The 20,218-nt window shown below is 31.7% G+C and overlaps 2 protein-coding genes across 2 annotated transcripts in view; both read left to right on the top strand.

Annotated features, from left to right (window-relative positions):
- LOC134291248 (paired mesoderm homeobox protein 1-like) overlaps positions 1 to 4,536 on the top strand; it is a 187,153-nt gene extending 182,617 nt beyond the window's left edge. The window contains exon 3 of the mRNA XM_062858750.1: positions 2,245 to 4,536. Coding sequence (XP_062714734.1) covers positions 2,245 to 2,559 — 315 coding nt within the window. The 3' untranslated portion in view covers positions 2,560 to 4,536. The remainder of the gene's footprint in view (positions 1 to 2,244) is intronic.
- Positions 4,537 to 16,452: 11,916 nt separating this feature from the next.
- LOC134291240 (GATA zinc finger domain-containing protein 14-like) lies at positions 16,453 to 17,697 on the top strand (the record flags this gene model as incomplete). Its single annotated transcript, XM_062858742.1, has 1 exon — positions 16,453 to 17,697. A coding segment is annotated over one exon (1,245 nt), but the record flags the coding sequence as incomplete, so codon positions are not given.
- Between the last annotated feature and the right edge of the window lie 2,521 nt (positions 17,698 to 20,218).

Genomic DNA, 20,218 nt, shown 5'->3' with positions numbered 1-20,218 from the left:
GAGTGCTTTCTCGGCGGTTTTGGTAACCGACAAGATAGCGTCTACGGTGGACCTCCCCTTCCGGAAGCCGTACTGGTTACTCGAAAGACCATTTTCGCCCTCGGTGAACCGCAACATTCTATTGAGGATGATCTTTTCGAGCACCTTCCCCGCCGTGTCAATCAAGCATATTGGTCTATATGCCGACGGGTCTCCGGGTGGTTTCCCCGCCTTTGGCAATAGTACCAGGCTCTGCCTCTTCCAATCTTCTGGGAAAACTCCCTCGTCCAGGCATTTCTGCATAGCAGACCTGAACATCTCGGGAGCCTCTGCAATAGCTACTTTTAAGGCCAAGTTCGGAACTCCGTCCGGACCTGGGGCCTTACCTACGCTAAGGGACTTAGCTATCCCCGCAAGTTCCACATCGGTGACCCTCTCCTCATCGCCAGCCCCAGTCCCCGGCTGTCCTACGAAAGGAGGCCAAGGACTAGGATCATGACGCGGAAAAAGTCCTCCAATGATCCCCTCCAACATCTCTGGAGATTGCTCTGTAGGAGCCATCACACCTCTCGTCTTGGCCAAAACGATCCTGTAGGCGTCACCCCACGGGTTCGTATTGGCACTCTGACAGAGACCCTCAAAGCAGGCCTTTTTGCTTGCTCTTATCTCGGTCTTAAGCGCGGCTTTTGCAGCGGCGAACACCACCCGCCGTTCGTTTCGCTCTTCCTCTGTGTGTGTGTGTGTGTGTGTGTGTGTGTGTGTGTGTGTGTGTGTGTGTGTGTGTGTGTGTGTGTGTGTGTGTGTGTGTGTGTGTGTGTGTGTGTGTGTGTGTGTGTGTGTGTGTGTGTGTGTGTGTGTGTGTGTGTGTGTGTGTGTGTGTGTGTGTGTGTGTGTGTGTGTGTGTGTGTGTGTGTGTGTGTGTGTGTGTGTGTGTGTGCGTGTGTGTGTGTGTGGTACAAAAAAATGTCACTCACGGTTCTCAGCCGTCTGTTGACCGATTTGGGTTCTCTTGGAAGCAAATGAAAGCTACATCCTAGCAGAATGCTATTGAATTTTATTTTGATTGGACGTTCGGTTTCCGAGATATCTTTCAAAGAGTGCTAGGGAGTAGTACAACTTTATTATTTTAGATATTTTTGACAAAGTGTCTCACCATAAATTTCTCAGCCGTCTACCACCCGATTTGGGTTCTTAAGGCCCCAAACAAAAACTACTACATCCTAGTAGAACGCTTTTGAATTTTATTTTGATTGGACGTTCGGTTACCGAGATATCTTTCGGGGAGTACTTTGGAGTAATACAACTTAACTTTTTAAGACGTCTTTGACAAAATGCTTCATAATAAATTAGTTAGCCGTGTATCAATCAATTTGAGTTCTCTCAGCACCAAATGAAAGCTACAGCATCCTAGTAGTATGCTATTAAATTTCATGCCGTTTGGACATTTTATTTCCGAGACATCTTTCCATTAGTAATAAAATTTACGCTTTTGAGAGATTTTTGATAAAATGTATCACTATAAATTTCTCAGCCGTCTGTCAACCGATTTTTTATGATCATATTTGGTTTTTCAAGTTAGCTATACATGAAAATGCAATTGCTACACATACATAAAAACTGCTGTTTTCTTAAATAATAACTATTAGTTTCAATGAGTCGGCATACATTTGTTGCTTTTATTTATTAGAAGTTTAAGAGGGGTACTGTTCACCATCGGTGGATTAATTCGAGTTTTTATTGCAAAAGTTGAATTATTCATGGCATTTTTGACGTTTTTAATTGCTCAAAAATCAATTATTTAGGGAAACTTTTGATTTATTTATGCATTTTTTTATTTGTTTATGGAAATTCTGTCATTTATTACTGCTTGCACCCCTGTTTCTTCACTGGGACTTTTGGAATTATTTATGAAAAAAGATCACTTACTTATGAGTCATTTATATTTTAGCCTTTCGTTACTCCCTCCTTCTTTGAGTAGTATTACGTTCACCGAAAAGCCAATAAAATTCAACTACCAAACTTTAGCTTAAGTTTACATTTATGGTTTTGAAATCGGACGCAAATTATTGGAGATATGGGTCTAAAAATGATATGTTTTTGAGGGGGTAACCCCAAACTTTTGATCAGGGGTGTACATTTTACAAAAGTTAATTTATTTGGCTTTACCGTATTAAAATAAAAATTTAATGTTTGTATCCGCACTGCTTCTCGTACTTCTGCATTAATATTGCATTCACATTATCTTGTTTTTTTTTTTAATTGCAGGTGTGGTTTCAGAATCGTCGAGCCAAATTTCGCCGTAATGAACGTAACATTTCTGTGAGTTCACAATCGCTCTGTACAATATCGCCTGCCATAAATTTTGCAAAAGCTCCAAAAACAGTTAGACCATCGAATGTTGACCAATTTGAATCATCAACGTCTTATAAACAAACAATACTTTCGAACGCACAACGACTTGGAAGTATTCCTTACAGCGAAATTATGTCATCGCATGAAGCAAATTCATGTAACTTTCACGCTTCAAATTATTCGACGACTGGTATGCCAAATTATCAATTTCCAACATTCAAATATTAACTCGTCGATGTCAAATGCTATTTGCAGGGGAACGTCCATAAATTACGTCACGCAAAAATGCCCATTTTCAACCCCCCTCCCCCCTATGTCACACATTTTGTATGAGACCTCTGAAATTTTTGTATGGATCGTCACACTTTGCTGAGACCCTCTTATCTCCCTCTATAACCATGACGTAATTTATGGATGTTCCCTAGTTGTTTAACCTTTGTCATATTTACAATATTTTTCAACAGATTTTCATCATATCATAAAATAGTAATTGATAAACCCAATTCTGACTTATTTGCTGTTTTTATTGAAAGAAATCCTTATCACGCACTTAAAGTGCAGTAGCAAGGGGGGTGCGATGGGTGCGGTCCGCACCGGGCCCCGCGAATTCAGGGGGCCTCCAAATCAAGGAAGGTTTCTAACGCTAGTTTGAATTAAGTTCTTCAAATAGCGAAAGTTTCCTATAAGTATATGTTCAACACTTAGCAGAACTGCTGATAGGTATGTGAGGGCCCCTTCGTGGTTAGCATGGGGCACATGGATGTCCCCAAAATTACATGAAAAATGTGTTAGAGATTAAAATTGGATTTTACGAAATTAATTACCGATTTGGAAGTAAAATTTATGAGCATTGTGAAAACGTCCCTGATATCCTGATAGCAGGACCAAATATAGTTGTTGACTCAGCTTAAGATGGCAGCTAAATTTAAGGGGCCGCATTTATGAAAATTATGATCTAAAGACATGCTAAGTCAAAACCGTAATTGCTTTCGTATAAAAAAAGTGCAATCAACGTATTCCAACAAATTTATCAAGTATTTCTTTCAAGTATTCCTTGAAGGGTTTCTATGAGAATTCCTTTGGGCAAGGTAAATACTTACATACCTTGCCTTCGGGAATATGTATTGTATTACGATTTATCTAGCAGTTACTTTAAAGACTATTACAAACATTCCTCTAAGATTTACTTCAGAACTTTTTCATTGGATTGCTTTAGAAATTCTTCTAAGCGTTGACTTGAATTGATTCCTTCAGGAACAACACCAAGAATTTCTTCAGGATTTTTTTTTCCAAAATGTATCAAGGAATCTTTCAAAAATTTATTCAAGGATTATTTTACCTTACAAATTCGTTCAAGCATTCCTTCAAGAATACCTCCTCGGATCCCTTCATAAAGTCCTTCAAGGATTATGTCATGAAGTTCTTCAACGAATCCTTCAGATGAACCTTAAGAAATTTCTCCAAGGATCCTTTTAGAGACTTCTCAATGAAAGAATGTTGCAGGAGTTCCTCATGGAAAACATCTTTGATGAATTTCTGAGATCATGCTTGATCAGGTATGGCTCTTGAATGGATCCTTGTGAGATTTTTGCAGGAATTTCGGAGAAATTCACACAATACGCGACGCGACACAAGACAACACTTATCGTTCTTACAATCGTCAAGTAAAGATTTAAAAAAATACCTTTTGTCGACCGGTTTCGGGCGAGACTTAGCCCATCTTCAGGACAATGTCCGACTGATTGCGTTGTGTTCGTACGTTGTTCGTATACGTCCAAAAGAAGAGAAGTTACTCTATCGTCAAGTCTGCTAGGTCGAAGAGACACGATGCGATGGGAGGGTCATCCTCATTCATCAATTGCTTCTTCGACCCTGTGATGAACATGGACTCCCATGCATTGAAATGCGAAGATTTGTTGACACATTTGAGCAGTTTCGCTTCTTCCCAGTTGATGTTGTGATTACTGCTCGCTGTATGAACTGCCACGCTGGATTCGTTTTGTTTGTTTGTTTGTGTCAACGGCATTCTTGTGTTCCCTGATTCTGGTTCTGAATTTCCGGCGTGTCTGACCTATGTAGACAGCTGGACAGTCCTTGCACGGAATTTCATAAATTCTTGACTGCTCATCCTGGGGAACCTTATCCTTCAGATTGCATAGTAGTTCACGTAACGTGTTGGCGCTTTTGTGCACTACTTGCAATCCATGTCGTTGAAGCTTAGCTTTTATTGGGTTGGTTACTTTAGGGTAGAACGGCAGGCTAATCCTTTTTGTTTGCCCTGCTAATGGCTCCAGCGTTGTTATATTCTGACGGTGTTTTTTTGCGTTTGTGTTTTTGTAGAATTTTCTCTACGAAAGTTCTGTTGTATCCATTAACCTCGGCTTCAGCGTAAATTCAATTTTGTTCTTCCTTGAATTCTACGCTATCCAACGGTACATTGTAAAGCCGGTGAACCACAGAATGGAAGGCGGCTTGCTTTTGAGCACCAAAGTGGTTGGAATCGGATGTTATGTACCGATCTGTGCTAGTCGGAGGAATTCCTGAAAGAATCCTTGTAGAAATGCTGGCAGGATTTTTTGGAGGAAATTTTAAAGGAATCCTCGAAGAATCTTTTAAATGAATTCAAAGATGTATTCGGAAAGAATCATTAGGTTGATTCTGGAAATATCTTTGACAACATTATTGACGGATTACTACAGTACTATGAAGTAGTAGTAGCAGTACTAGATGTTTTATGAGAGATTCCTGAAGAAATTATGAAAGCGAAGGGAGTTCTAGTAGAATCAATTATGAAATGCCTAGATTATTTTTCAAAGATATCAATGGCATGAATCCTAAAGAATTCCTCTCAAATTCGTTGATGCAATTCAAAAAACAATTTTCGGAAGAATTCCCACAGATTCCAGTGGAAAAATTTCTGCTGGAAGCCTTGGGGGAATTCCTTTAAGACCCCCTAAGGGAATTTGTGCAGAAATCCTTTGGAGATGAATGCCTTGTAGGATTATCTGAAGGAAAAATTTGAGAAATCCCTGAAGGAATCTTTGTGACATAGCTTTAAAAAAGTCTGAAAAAAAAGATTAAATATTTTTTGGATTTTCTTAAAGGATTCATGAACGAATTGTGGAAGAGGAATTTTCATACAGTAATTATTGGAAAAATTTCTGAAGAAATCTTTGAAATTCTTGAACAATGCTTCGTAATAAATACTTGAAAGGGCTTGACTTTAAGAAAACCGCTTGAGGCACTGCAAAAAGAACCGTTGCAGAAATTTCTACAAACAAATCTTGAAGGAATTTCTAAAATAAAATGTTGGAGGAATTTATTAAGAAGTCTTTGAAGTAATTCCTAGATGAATCGTAATAGATAACTCTTGGAGTTCCTCGTTTGGAACAAATGCTTGATGGAATCGTTAAAAAAAAATCTTAAAAGCTTCGTGAAGGAAATCCAGACGGAATTGGTGTTATCGCTAAGTAAATCTTTAATGGTAATGGTTACCTAAAGAATTCATTGAAAGAATTCCAATAAAATTTCTTGGAGGAATTTCTTGAAAGAATTCTTACAATTTTCCATCGGAAATTTCTTTTGGATCTTTTTCAGTAATTGCTTTCGAAATCCGTGCAGCAGTTGTTCTGAAAATTTCCTTCGGAAATTGGTTTGTGTATTCCTTAAGTAATTTTTTTTTCTGAATTAATTTTTCTTTTTTTTTTAATAAATTCTTTGGTAACTCTTTTGAAAAATGTATCATGTGTTCTCAATTCCTTTGGTAAAAATATTCAAGATTTTTTCTAGGAACTCGGTTATAAGTTTCATTAAAAATTCCTTTGGTAAAAATATTCAAAATTTTTTCTAGGAACTGGGTTATAAGTTTCATTGAAAATTCCTACGACAACTCTTTTGAGAAATTGCTAGGCAATTCCTTTTTAAATTTCTTTAATCAGTTATTGGGAATGCTTCAGAAATGGCTTTGCGAACTTTTTCAGATTTTTTTTTTCTACGGAAATTCATTTAGAAAATCCATTCACAACTTCTCGTTGTTTTTTTTTTTGAAAATTCGTTTGAAAAGTTCTCTAGTAATTACTTTGGAAATAACTTGAAACTTCTTCCGGGAAATTCCCACGGAACTTGATTGGCAAATTCATTTCACATCTTCTATATATATAAAAATGCAGTGGCATACGTGGGACCGCGCATAACATGCGAACGGAGGGTCCGATTCGGGTCGTCTTAGTTTTGTTCTGTTGGTTTTCACCCAAGGAAGGTTTATGAGGCAAAAAACATGGACAAATTGAAAGTTTTTGAAAATTGATTCATCGTACATTTTGAACGGGGACTTGGACTTGGCTAAAGACTTGAAACGTCAAAAAACGCAGTAGGCAAGACAAAGTTTGCCTAGGTCAGCTAGTTTACTTTAGAAATGCATTCGGCGAATTTCCTGTGAGCTACCCCGTGAACATTTTTCATGTTACATATTTGGCGGAGTTTTTTTGGCAAAACGTTTAGAAATTCTTTTAGCATTATTTTTAAATTCCTATAAGATTATTTTTGGGATTTTCTTGCACATTTTTTTTGAAAACTATTTCGGCAATTTCTTTGAAATTTGGTTCGGTAACTCATTCGGAAATTTCAGGGAAATAATATTCGAAATTGATGAAGGTTTTTATTTTAGAAAATATCTAGGGCATTACTTTTCGAAATACTGTAGGCAATAGCTTCAGAAATTTATCAGGCAACTACCTGACAATTATTTTTGTAATTATTTCAATAGTTCCTTTCAAAATTCAATCGGCAGGTAATCTGAAAATTATTCAGTCAATTCGTTTGTAAATTGAAGCGGTAAATTTAAAAAAGACACTACACCGTCTTCAACCAGAGGTTGTACAGACTGAACAAGCACTTACATAAGACAATGGACAACACACATAGCACGCAGTGGCCCAGTGGAGAATTTTCCGTTCGACGAAAAGTTTTCCCCGACTGGAGTGGGAATCGAACCCACATTCGTGAGGCTTACGAAACGTCTAGATGACTGACGCCTCTTGCCGCACGGCCACGAAACTCACGAAAGAAAATGTATCCGGTAATTCTCAGAAAATTTGAGGTTCTATGAGATATACTCTTGCGAATTTAAAAAAAAAAAACAAGAATTTATAATGGAACGGCTGAAGATTTTTTTTATATAACTTTATTATCAAGAGCCGAAAGCTGAAGAAAATCTCAAAAGAATTATCTAAGAAAAATGTTTGAAGGAATACCAGTATAATTTCTTTGGGAAATTTCTGTGACAATTAAAAGATTTCTTAATTTTTTTTAATTTGAATCTGTTGTATCCTTGGAGAAATGGTAAGAAAATTTATTGGATGAACTATTAAAGAAACCTTTTCAAAAACTCCTGAAGGAAGTTTGGGAGGAATTTGTAAAGGCCTTTTTGAAAGAATTGCTTTAGATCTTTGAATGAAACCTTGGTAGAATTCCTAAAGCGATCCCTGGAAAAAGCCCAAAAGTAATCCTCTGTAGAACTCTTGGAGAAATTATTGAATGAATTAAGCAAGGAATGTTTTATTTGATTGATGAAACCTTGGCAGAGGTTCCTAACAATATTTTTGATGAAATTCCGAAAGGTTTTTTTTTGAAGAAATATTTATGAAATCCTTGGAAAAATCCCGTAGGTATTCTTGAAGCGATTCCTGAAGAATTCTCGATGGATATCCTAAATGAAATCTTTTACTTCCATTAATCACTTAAAAGATGCCTCAAGGCATTCTTAAAGAATTCTTCAAGGAAGTGGCAATACAGTAATCCTTGAAGAAACTTCTGAAGAAATTATTCGATTTTATCTTATCAAATCAGGTACTTGTTCCTTTACTATTTTCATTCTTCTGAAAACAAAGGAATGAAGCGCTTTTTTTATTTTTGTTAGAAGTACAGGGGGTGGCAAAAATGTTTGGGATAAGCAACTTTTTGTCTCGCACAAAATAAATTCAACATGATCTAACTTTTCTTTGAGTGCATCAAAAATCTCAAATTTCGACTGTTTATCAACCTGTTATATGTGCATCATTGGTACAAATTTGGGCTCGATTGAATAGTTTTTCGCGAAGTTAGAACCGTTCGGGTAAAACACTAATTTTTAGACAACTCATTTTTGAGCTGTCATATCTCGGAAACCAGTGATCTGAATTGAATGATTTTTTTTTACGTTTATCAACGATATATTTATACTTAATACAAACTAATAAAATGTTATATTTTCTCACGGCGAATTAAGTTATACCGGGTTGCAATTTTTACCCATATAGAGGAAAATTAGTCAAATTTACAATACCACACAAACATTACTAAATGTGTTCTTCTTTTAATCTAAATTGGCTCTAATATATCTGATTGAAGATAACTTGTGGAAGTGGAAAATCTTCGTACATCAACACTAAAATTTATTGGCATTGACGTAAATAAAAAAACATATTTTCGAGAAAAATCCCAAAAGGGTCAATCCATGATAACTTTTTTCAACGTCCAAAAAGTATCTATGTTTTAATAGTTTGTGTAGCATTTGTGTATTGTTAGTGTACGTTTAAAATTCTATTCAATTCGGTTCACTGGTTTCCGAAATACGACAACTCAAAAATCAGTTGTCTAAAAAATAGTGTTTTACCCGAACGGTTCTTACTTTGCGAAAGATTAATCAATCGAGCCCAAATTTGTACCAATGATGACCAATGGGTTGACAAAATTTGAGATTTTTTGATGCACTCTATGAACAGTTATAGCATGTTGAACTTTTTTGTGAGAGAAAAAAGTTGCCTATCCCAAACATTTTGGCCATCCCCTGTAGGTACGAATGATTACAAAAATTACATAATCAATCGGTGCGGTAATCGCTTTGTTTTCGAATATTATGAATTGGGGATAGTATGATTACTAAGGAACGTTGACCCTACTAGGAATCCTTAGAGATTGTTTTACACGAATTTTCGGAGGAATTACTTGAGGAAACAATCATAAATCCTGAAGAAATTCCTGGCTGAGATGCTTGATTTAAACTTAGAATGATTTTTAAAAGATTTTGCAAAAGAATTTTAGGGAGTCTTATCAAAAGATAGATATTTTTAGAAAATCTCCTAGAGGAATTCTAGTGAAAATTCCTGAAGAAATCCTTGGGAAACTCCTAGAGTAGATGAATATTAAAGAATTCGTTGGAAGAATTCCAGAAGTATTTTTGAAAGGAATTTCTACCAAAGTTCCTCTAAGAATTTTCTTAGAGGAACTTCTGTAGGGATCCTTGGAGGATTTTTTTTAATTAGTATTCAATGGATTCTTTGGAAATTTCTTGGTTGAAACTCTTAATAAAACTTTAGAGAAACTCCTTGAAGAATGAACACTGATTTTTATGTTTGTCTTGTCTCGCGTCCGTCGCGTCTTGTGAATGTCCTTGAAGAATCCTTTCAGATATTAAAAAAAAAGCGTTGCAGTTATTATTTGAGGAATCCGTGGAGGAATTTCTAAAGGAATCCTTGGAAGAAATTCTTAAGAAATCTTCAAAGGAACGCCAAGATGAGTAATGAATGCTTGGGGAAATGCCAAGATGAATTCTTGGATATATCTATGAAGAAATGCTTGACTTCCGTGAAAAATCATTTAAGGGATATTTGGAGGATCTCCTGAAAGAACCCATGGAAGAATGTTTGAAGAAATTCTAGAAGGACTTCTCTTCCTCTGACTGAATTCCGATGTAATTTATTGGAAAAATATCTGGTTCCAAAAAAAGCATTGGAAAACTTTTGTAGTGGTTTTCTAAAATTTCTTAAGATTTCTTTGATCTTATAGATGAATCCTTAGAGATATTATTGAACCCCTGATGGATTTCCTGAACAAATGTTTCGAGAAATACTTGATAAAGCCTTTGCATGAATCTTTCAAAGTACTCTAAAGTACTTTTGAAAACAAGCTCGGAGACAACACTGTAAGAATACCTGATGGAGTGTTTAGCGAAATACTGAATGACACACTTGCGTTAACCACTTGAAAGATTCTTGAAGACATATTAGGATTTAGAAAGGGTTTTTTTTTTAAGAAAACGGTAAAGCAATCTTTGAAGGACTTCCTAAGGAATTACTTGATGAAATTTCTGAATAAATTCGACATTATTCTTAGAAAATAATCTTACGCTCATTGATGGAACTCCAGGATGTATCCTTGCAGAAATCCCCGAAGACATTCAATAAGAATAAAGAAAATAATTGTTTACCTTCCGTCAGTCAGTTGGCCACCACCGCCAGCACCACGCTAATGCTGAGTTCAAAAGTCGAAATTTTTTCAACGTTTTGTACAAAATACAAAATACGGCGTGATCATTTGAGAGTTAGAAGGATAGACTTATCATTGTATAATATGTACATCTGTAATTTTCATGGGGGCCCACAAATTTGGTTTCGGGTCCCCAACTTCCTAGCTACGCCACTGCGCACTTATCAATATTTGAAATACCAAAACATATAATCAAAGTGCAATTTGCTGTGATCCTTTTTACCCTTCTTACACCCATAAGAAGGGTATAAATACCGCTCGAAAAATCGACTTTCGATCCGAGGCCCGCAGGGCCGAGTCTCTCCGAGCAGAAGGGAATAACAACAGCTTCTTGTGTCATTTGGGCAAAATAACTGAATAAAAGGATCGATTATTTTTAAGTTATTAACATACTTATTAACTTATCTGTCATAAGCGGCAAAATAACAAATATCATAACAAAAAAATGTTCCTGAAAAACCATTTGAATAATTTGTTTTGTTAGTTTCAATAACAACTTAATAACAGTGAATCCAAATATTATTTCAATAACAAATTTTGATATTAATATGTTATTGATAATAAGGCCGGAACAAATCTCATTTTCTTCTTTTGTCACTTTGCCCGTTGACTCGTCAAGGGGGGATGCTAAATAATAAATGTATTTGATGAAAAATTACCCAAACAATTTGGCAAATTCGTCAAACTCATCGGATTTGTGAAGAAATTTTCTCGTTACCTCAAATTCACCTTAAAGTTTTTAAATTTCTTAATTTATTTGTGTCCCCCCTCAAAATGTTGAATTCTGTCAAAAAATAAACGAGAGGGGGGGGGGGGGTCACATAACTGTAACTTATCTTCGTTACGCCCGCTCAGTCCCAAGGACTCCCAGCCTACTCAGGGTCGGCTTGTTCCGCCGAGGCTTCGCAATAAGGGGGAAAACAGAGGATTTTGGTTTTGACGGCTTTATTCTACCTAAGTCCCTACGGCCCTATCTTTGCCCTAACGCAGTACTTACGGTAGTGTGTGGTGCCAGTATGGGGCCCAGATGACGCTGCCTGGAACCGCGCTGCCGTCCTGACCGTAGCTTGGCCCTCGTGGAATGGCTTCGCCGGCCACGGGCCCGAGCAGAGGAGAATAGCAAATTCATAACAACAGAATCACATAGCCTGTTTTTATATCATAATTTGTTATTGTTAACTTATCAAAATATATATTTTTAATAACATGTTTTGTTGGGCAATCTTATTTTGTTATATTTAAGTTTTTGGGATATATCCACAAGATAACATTTCAATAATATATTTTGTTGTAGAACATGTATAGTTATTATTATGCTATAGAGAATGTACAAATATGTGATGAAGAATAACACAACAGTAACAAGTTCACAAATTTCCTGTTATTAAGTTGTAATTGATCTAACAAAACATGTTATTGAATTATTCTTCTAGGAACATTTTTTTGTTATGATATTTGCTATTTTGCCGCTTATGACAGACAAGTTTATAACATAATATGTTATGCTAATAACATAAAAATTACTGATTCCATTATACAGTTATTAGGCCAAAATAACATATTTTATTATGCTGTTGATATTTTCTTCTGCGCGGGGGCGTCCTGCCGTGGCCGGCTTGGTACGTCTCGTCCACCGGAATTCCTCTGCGGACCCGGAACACCTTCACTCCACACTCGTGGTCTTGGAGCGGTCTCGCTTCGCCGTCAAGAATGATCCTCGTAGTCTCGGCACGGCTCGCAAACTAGGTTCCAGTCCAAAACCTGGGCTTCACTTCTCCGCTTTCGTGCTACGCTTCGGATACAGTTCACTGCTCAGGGTGTAATTCGTCACCAGCTCGTGGATCCTATGGCACCACGGATTTGGACCCGACTCCGTCTTCTTCTGTACCACGGATTGAGCCGGATTGGCGCAGCCCGTCCACGCGGTCTACGAACGGTGAGTATTGGCCAGCACTGTGGGGTTCGTGGGTCTTGCCGTTCGAACTGACACTGTCGTTTGCTGTCGGTCACTGGCTACAGTTCACTTAAGGGAATCTAAACGTTCCCAATACTTTTGAAACACTTTTGGTTAGATTTAATCTTTGAGAGGTGTTGAAGATATCGTAGTCCTCTAGCAAGTGGACGAGTCTCGGGCTCCCGACCTACTCGGAACCAGCGAATAGCCATTTTTTCGTCTGTTGGTAGCTGCTCAAGTGCCAAACTGCATCGGCTACCAAGCGCAGTCAGTGTGGGGTGTATTGTGGGTGTGTGGTGTTGTCTGTCGTTTAACAAATTGTGTTCTGTGTTTGTATAAAATTTCCTCCTATCTATCTGATGTGGTAATTGCATGGGTATTGATTATATATAGCTGCATGATTTTGTAATATTTTAGGTATTTATTTATTTATTTATTTATTTATTTATTTATTTTATCTTAATATTAAGCATAATCTCCCCTACTAGCTAGCTAATGAAATCCTTTGTCTTCCCTCTTAAATTTATTTATTCCACTGAGTCAGACTGGAAATCTTTAAAAAAGAGTGGACATCGCGAAGCTACTGGTTACATAACAGAAAATCGAAATTTGTGTCAGCCTAATTGAAGAGCAAAATTTGTTATGAATTCTCCGGCAGTTGTTCAAAAGATTCTGCCAAGAATTTAAATAATTGCGCAGCAGAGCTACTTTTGGAATTTCTAAGAAGTTGCACAAGGAGTTCTTTTGAAAACTTCTCCAAGGATTTATCAAAGGGCTCCTCCAGAATTTTCAAGTGTTTTTTTTCGAATATTATTTAAGGAATTCTTCAGAGGATTCGTTTAGAAAGTTTCTTCTTAACTGAATACAAAAATAAAACAAAACAAAGGGACAGGTCATAACTGTCGAATTGTTGCTTTGATTTCAAAACTTACTGTTACTGTTGTGCTATTGTTGATAAGTTGATCAATAGTACAGCAATAACAAACCATGTACTTCAACAAAATATGTTATTGAAATGTATTTTAGTGAATGTATATCAATAGGTAAATCCAACGGAATCTAACGATCCCTCCCCATCTGGTGGCAGGAATGAGAACCCTATGAAAAACGTGACTCCTCCAAAGTTTCACATGGCGCAGCATAGGCAAAGTGCAATTTTTTCACTTTTTCATATCGAATCCCGCATCGTAGAGAAACAAACGAGCACTTTTTGGAAAGAAAATTTAATTCTCTTTCAGATGGGCTAAGAGCCGGTAGGTACTTTCGAACAATTTATGTGATTAATTTGAGGAGCTTTGCTATGCCTCCGGCGGGCGATCTTCCGGATTTTTTGTTAGCTGGCCATTCCGGTATCTGTCGGCATGGGCATCAAGAATGATGATAATGGAAGCCATTGCAAATGGAAAATAGTAACTTCTAGAGCAAAAAATGATTAAAATTTGACGACAAAAAATTGAAAAACGATTTTCCCCTTATCTCACCAAGCGCTTCTACAATTGGGGGTAATTCGGATCAGCCTATAGCTTGATTATAAACAAAATGAGATTGCCCAACAAAATTTGTTATGGAAAAGCTATGCCTTGAGAATTGAATAATAACAAAACAAGATATAAAAACAGGTTATGTGATTTCGTAGTTATTAATTTGCTATTCTCCTCTGCTCGGGTCATATACCAATCAACTCAGCTCGACCAACTGAGCAAATGTCTGTGCGTGTGTGTTTTTTTTTGTTTTTTTTTTTAATAGAATGAGGAAATCTGTTGGTTAGCAACATCGTAGAAAAACCTCATTCTGCACTACCTGACCTTGCTCCGCGGCACGCCCGTAAGAGATTGCTTCGTAGATGGGGGGGGGGGGGGCACTGTGCTTTCGCACTCTCGCTATCAACTGTCAGCCGTTACATGGAGCTTTTCTCTAGGGGACCAACTCGACTAATTGTTGGTCGGCCCGCCCATTCCCTCTGGAGGTGAAGCACGATTGTGGATACCGTGATCGACACGGCATTCCACTCGTCCTCCCCCGTACACATCCACTCTATAATGTTATCGGGAGTAGTATCCCTACCGCATACCTCTAACATGCTCGATCTCTGCTCCGCAAAACGCGGGCACTCGAAGATCACATGTTCCGCCGTTTCCGCCCTGTTTGCACACTCCGGACATTAGGGTGAATCTGCATGCCCGAACCTGTGCAAGTACCACCTAAAGCACCCATGGCCCGACAGGAATTGTGTCAGGTGAAAGTTCACTTCGCCATGGGGCCTACACGTCCACCGGGACACGCTCGGTATGAGCCTGTGTGTTCACCTACCTTGGTTGAAGAGTCCCAGATTCTCTGCCATTTCACCATAGACGAAGTTCTGGCGTTTCGTCGCGCACCTCTAGTACCTCTTTCATCATAGCACTCAACATCCTCGGTCAACACTAGTGCTATCGGCATCATGCCCGCTCGTCTTTCGAGACGGTCCGATATGCACTGGCCACCCTAAGACACATTAGCCTATGTGTACTCTCTAGTCGGTCAACATTCCTCTGCAATCGACACGAATGCCACTCTAGTGGTAAAGTGTCTTTAATAAACTAATAATAATAATAATAATAATAATAATAATAATAATAATAATAATAATAATAATAATAATAAAAATAATAATAATAATAATAATAATAATAATAATAATAATAATAATAATAATAATAATAATAATATTAATAATAACAATAATAATAATAATAATAATAATAATAATAATAATAATAATAATAATAATAATAATAATAATAATAATAATAATAATAATAATATAATAATAATAATAATAATAATAATAATTAAAAGAATAATAATAATAATAATAATAATAATAATAATAATCAAGGTTGCAACCATTCATTTGCAAAGATTTACATTCATTTGCTATTATCTCAGTTCAGAAGCATGCTACCAAAAAACAATGTATGGATGAATTTAACCTTGCAGTTTTATCTGAAAGTTTGCCAAATAACATTGGGGTCGCAAACGTATTCCAAAGTCGTGAGCGAGCTGTGAAGGCAACTTTCCACAGCGTGAATGAAATTTACATTCACCGCGTGGAGAGTTGCCTTCACAGCTCGCTCACGACTTTGGTATACGTTTGCGACCCCAATGTTATTCGGCAAACTTTTAGATAAAACTGCAAGGTTAAATTCATCCATACATTGTTTTTCGATAGCATGCTTCTGAACTGAGATAATAGCAAATGAATGTAAATTTTTGCAAATGAATGGTTGCAACCTTGAATAATAATAATAATAATAATAATAATAATAATAATAATAATAATAATAATAATAATAATAATAATAATAATAATAATAATAATAATAATAATAATAATAATAATAATAATAATAATAATAATAATAATAATAATAATAATAATAATAATAATAATAATAATAATAATAATAATAATAATAATAATAATAATAATAATAATAATAATAATAATAATAATAATAATAATAATAATAATAATAATAATAATAATAATAATAATAATAATAATAATAATAATAATAATAATAATACAGTAAAACCTCCATTAGTCGATATTGAAGGGACCATCGACTCATGGAAATATCGAGTAGTGGAACAGAAATCCTTTTGGAGGCATTTTGGAGGGATCATCATAGTAACCCAGAAATATTTTTTCAGTATGGAAAAATTTACCTCCATGAGTCGATATCGAGTCAAGGAACATCGACTCATGGAGGTTCGACTGTAATAATAATAATAATAATAATAATAATAATAATAATAATAATAATAATAATAATAATAATAATAATAATAATAATAATAATAATAATAATAATAATAATAATAATAATAATAATAATAATAATAATAATAATAATAATAATAATAATAATAATAATAATAATAATAATAATAATAATAATAATAATAATAATAATAATAATAATAATAATAATAATAATAATAATAATAATAATAATAATAATAATAATAATAATAATAATAATAATAATAATAATAATAATAATAATAATAATAATAATAATAATAATAATAATAATAATAATAATAATAATAATAATAATAATAATAATAATAATAATAATAATAATAATAATAATAATAATAATAATAATAATAATAATAATAATAATAATAATAATAATAATAATAATAATAATAATAATAATAATAATAATAATAATAATAATAATAATAATAATAATAATAATAATAATAATAATAATAATAATAATAATAATAATAATAATAATAATAATAATAATAATAATAATAATAATAATAATAATAATAATAATAATAAAACTAATAATAATAATAATAATAATAATAATAATAATAATAATAATAATAATAATAATAATAATAATAATAATAATAATAATAATAATAATAATAATAATAATAATAATAATAATAATAATAATAATAATAATAATAATAATAATAATAATAATAATAATAATAATAATAATAATAATAATAATAATAATAATAATAATAATAATAATAATAATAATAATAATAATAATAATAATAATAATAATAATAATAATAATAATAATAATAATAATAATAATAATAATAATAATAATAATAATAATAATAATAATAATAATAATAATAATAATAATAATAATAATAATAATAATAATAATAATAATAATAATAATAATAATAATAATAATAATAATAATAATAATAATAATAATAATAATAATAATAATAATAATAATAATAATAATAATAATAATAATAATAATAATAATAATAATAATAATAATAATAATAATAATAATAATAATAATAATAATAATAATAATAATAATAATAATAATAATAATAATAATAATAATAATAATAATAATAATAATAATAATAATAATAATAATAATAATAATAATAATAATAATAATAATAATAATAATAATAATAATAATAATAATAATAATAATAATAATAATAATAATAAAAATAATAAAAATAATAATAATAATAAAAATAATAATAATAATAATAATAATAATAATAATAATAATAATAATAATAATAATAATAATAATAATAATAATAATAATAATAATAATAATAATAATAATAATAATAATAATAATAATAATAATAATAATAATAATAATAATAATAATAATAATAATAATAAAAATAATAATAATAATAATAATAATAATAATAATAATAATAATAATAATAATAATAATAATAATAATAATAATAATAATAATAATAATAATAATAATAATAATAATAATAATAATAATAATAATAATAATAATAATAATAATAATAATAATAATAATAATAATAATAATAATAATAATAATAATAATAATAATAATAATAATAATAATAATAATAATAATAATAATAATAATAATAATAATAATAATAATAATAATAATAATAATAATAATAATAATAATAATAATAATAATAATAATAATAATAATAATAATAATAATAATAATAATAATAATAATAATAATAATAATAATAATAATAATAATAATAATAATAATAATAATAATAATAATAATAATAATAATAATAATAATAATAATAATAATAATAATAATAATAATAATAATAATAATAATAATAATAATAATAATAATAATAATAATAATAATAATAATAATAATAATAATAATAATAATAATAATAATAATAATAATAATAATAATAATAATAATAATAATAATAATAATAATAATAATAATAATAATAATAATAATAATAATAATAATAATAATAATAATAATAATAATAATAATAATAATAATAATAATAATAATAATAATAATAATAATAATAATAATAATAATAATAATAATAATAATAATAATAATAATAATAATAATAATAATAATAATAATAATAATAATAATAATAATAATAATAATAATAATAATAATAATAATAATAATAATAATAATAATAATAATAATAATAATAATAATAATAATAATAATAATAATAATAATAATAATAATAATAATAATAATAATAATAATAATAATAATAATAATAATAATAATAATAATAATAATAATAATAATAATAATAATAATAATAATAATAATAATAATAATAATAATAATAATAATAATAATAATAATAATAATAATAATAATAATAATAATAATAATAATAATAATAATAATAATAATAATAATAATAATAATAATAATAATAATAATAATAATAATAATAATAATAATAATAATAATAATAATAATAATAATAATAATAATAATAATAATAATAATAATAATAATAATAATAATAATAATAATAATAATAATAATAATAATAATAATAATAATAATAATAATAATAATAATAATAATAATAATAATAATAATAATAATAATTATAATAATAATAATAATAATAATAATAATAATAATAATAATAATAATAATAATAATAATAATAATAATAATAATAATAATAATAATAATAATAATAATAATAATAATAATAATAATAATAATAATAATAATAATAATAATAATAATAATAATAATAATAATAATAATAATAATAATAATAATAATAATAATAATAATAATAATAATAATAATAATAATAATAATAATAATAATAATAATAATAATAATAATAATAATAATTGTTGTGGGAGAAGTAATAATAATAATAATAATAATAATAATAATAATAATAATAATAATAATAATAATAATAAGGTGAAGGTCGCACACGCCCCAGCACACAGAAACCCGCGTGGATGCGACGTTTGGAGAACCGGATCGCCACATTGCGGACCAAGATTGGTCGATTAACACAGTACAAGCAGGGGAATCGATCAACGAGGCTAGTTCGTTATGTTGCTGAAATTGTGAAGCCCGCAGAACTCCGAGATCTCACAGAAGTCAACATTACGGAGATCCTCGACACCCATGTACAGCGGTTGAGTGCTCTTGCGAAACGACTGCGGCGTTATGGAGAATGTTCGAAGCGGAAGGAACAAAACCGGATGTTCAACATTAACGAAAGAGAGTTCTACAACTGCATCCGAAACGACAAGCCTGACTATGGAGAAGGCCTTCCGGAGATTGGCGAAGTCACACAGTTCTGGGCCAATCTATGGGAGAACCCTGTCCAGCACAGCGACGATGGGATGTGGTTGGCAGAAGAAGAGCAACAGTGTAATGGAGTTGGAGACATGACCGCGGTCGTAGTAACCGCTCAGGATGTACGCGAGGCTACCCGGTATACCAGAAATTGGGCTGCACCAGGACCCGATTTCGTGCACAATTTTTGGTATAAAAAGCTCACGACGATCCACGGGCGGATGGCGGAATGCTTCAACATGGTGCTAGAAGACCCCACGCAGCTACCAGAGTTCATTACCAGGGGTATCACTTATCTTCTGCCGAAGGACCAAAACACAGCTGACCCAGCAAAGTACAGACCAATAACGTGTCTTTCGAGTCTGTACAAAGTGCTGTCGTCGGTGATAGCGAGGAGGATACAAACCCACTGCGATGCCAACAACGTGATGACCGAAGAACAAAAAGGGTGTCGCAAAAACACGCAAGGCTG

The sequence above is a fragment of the Aedes albopictus genome, chromosome 3 (genome assembly GCF_035046485.1).
Source record: "Aedes albopictus strain Foshan chromosome 3, AalbF5, whole genome shotgun sequence".
NCBI lineage: Eukaryota > Metazoa > Arthropoda > Insecta > Diptera > Culicidae > Aedes > Aedes albopictus.
This window is presented reverse-complemented; position numbering and strand designations above follow the sequence as displayed.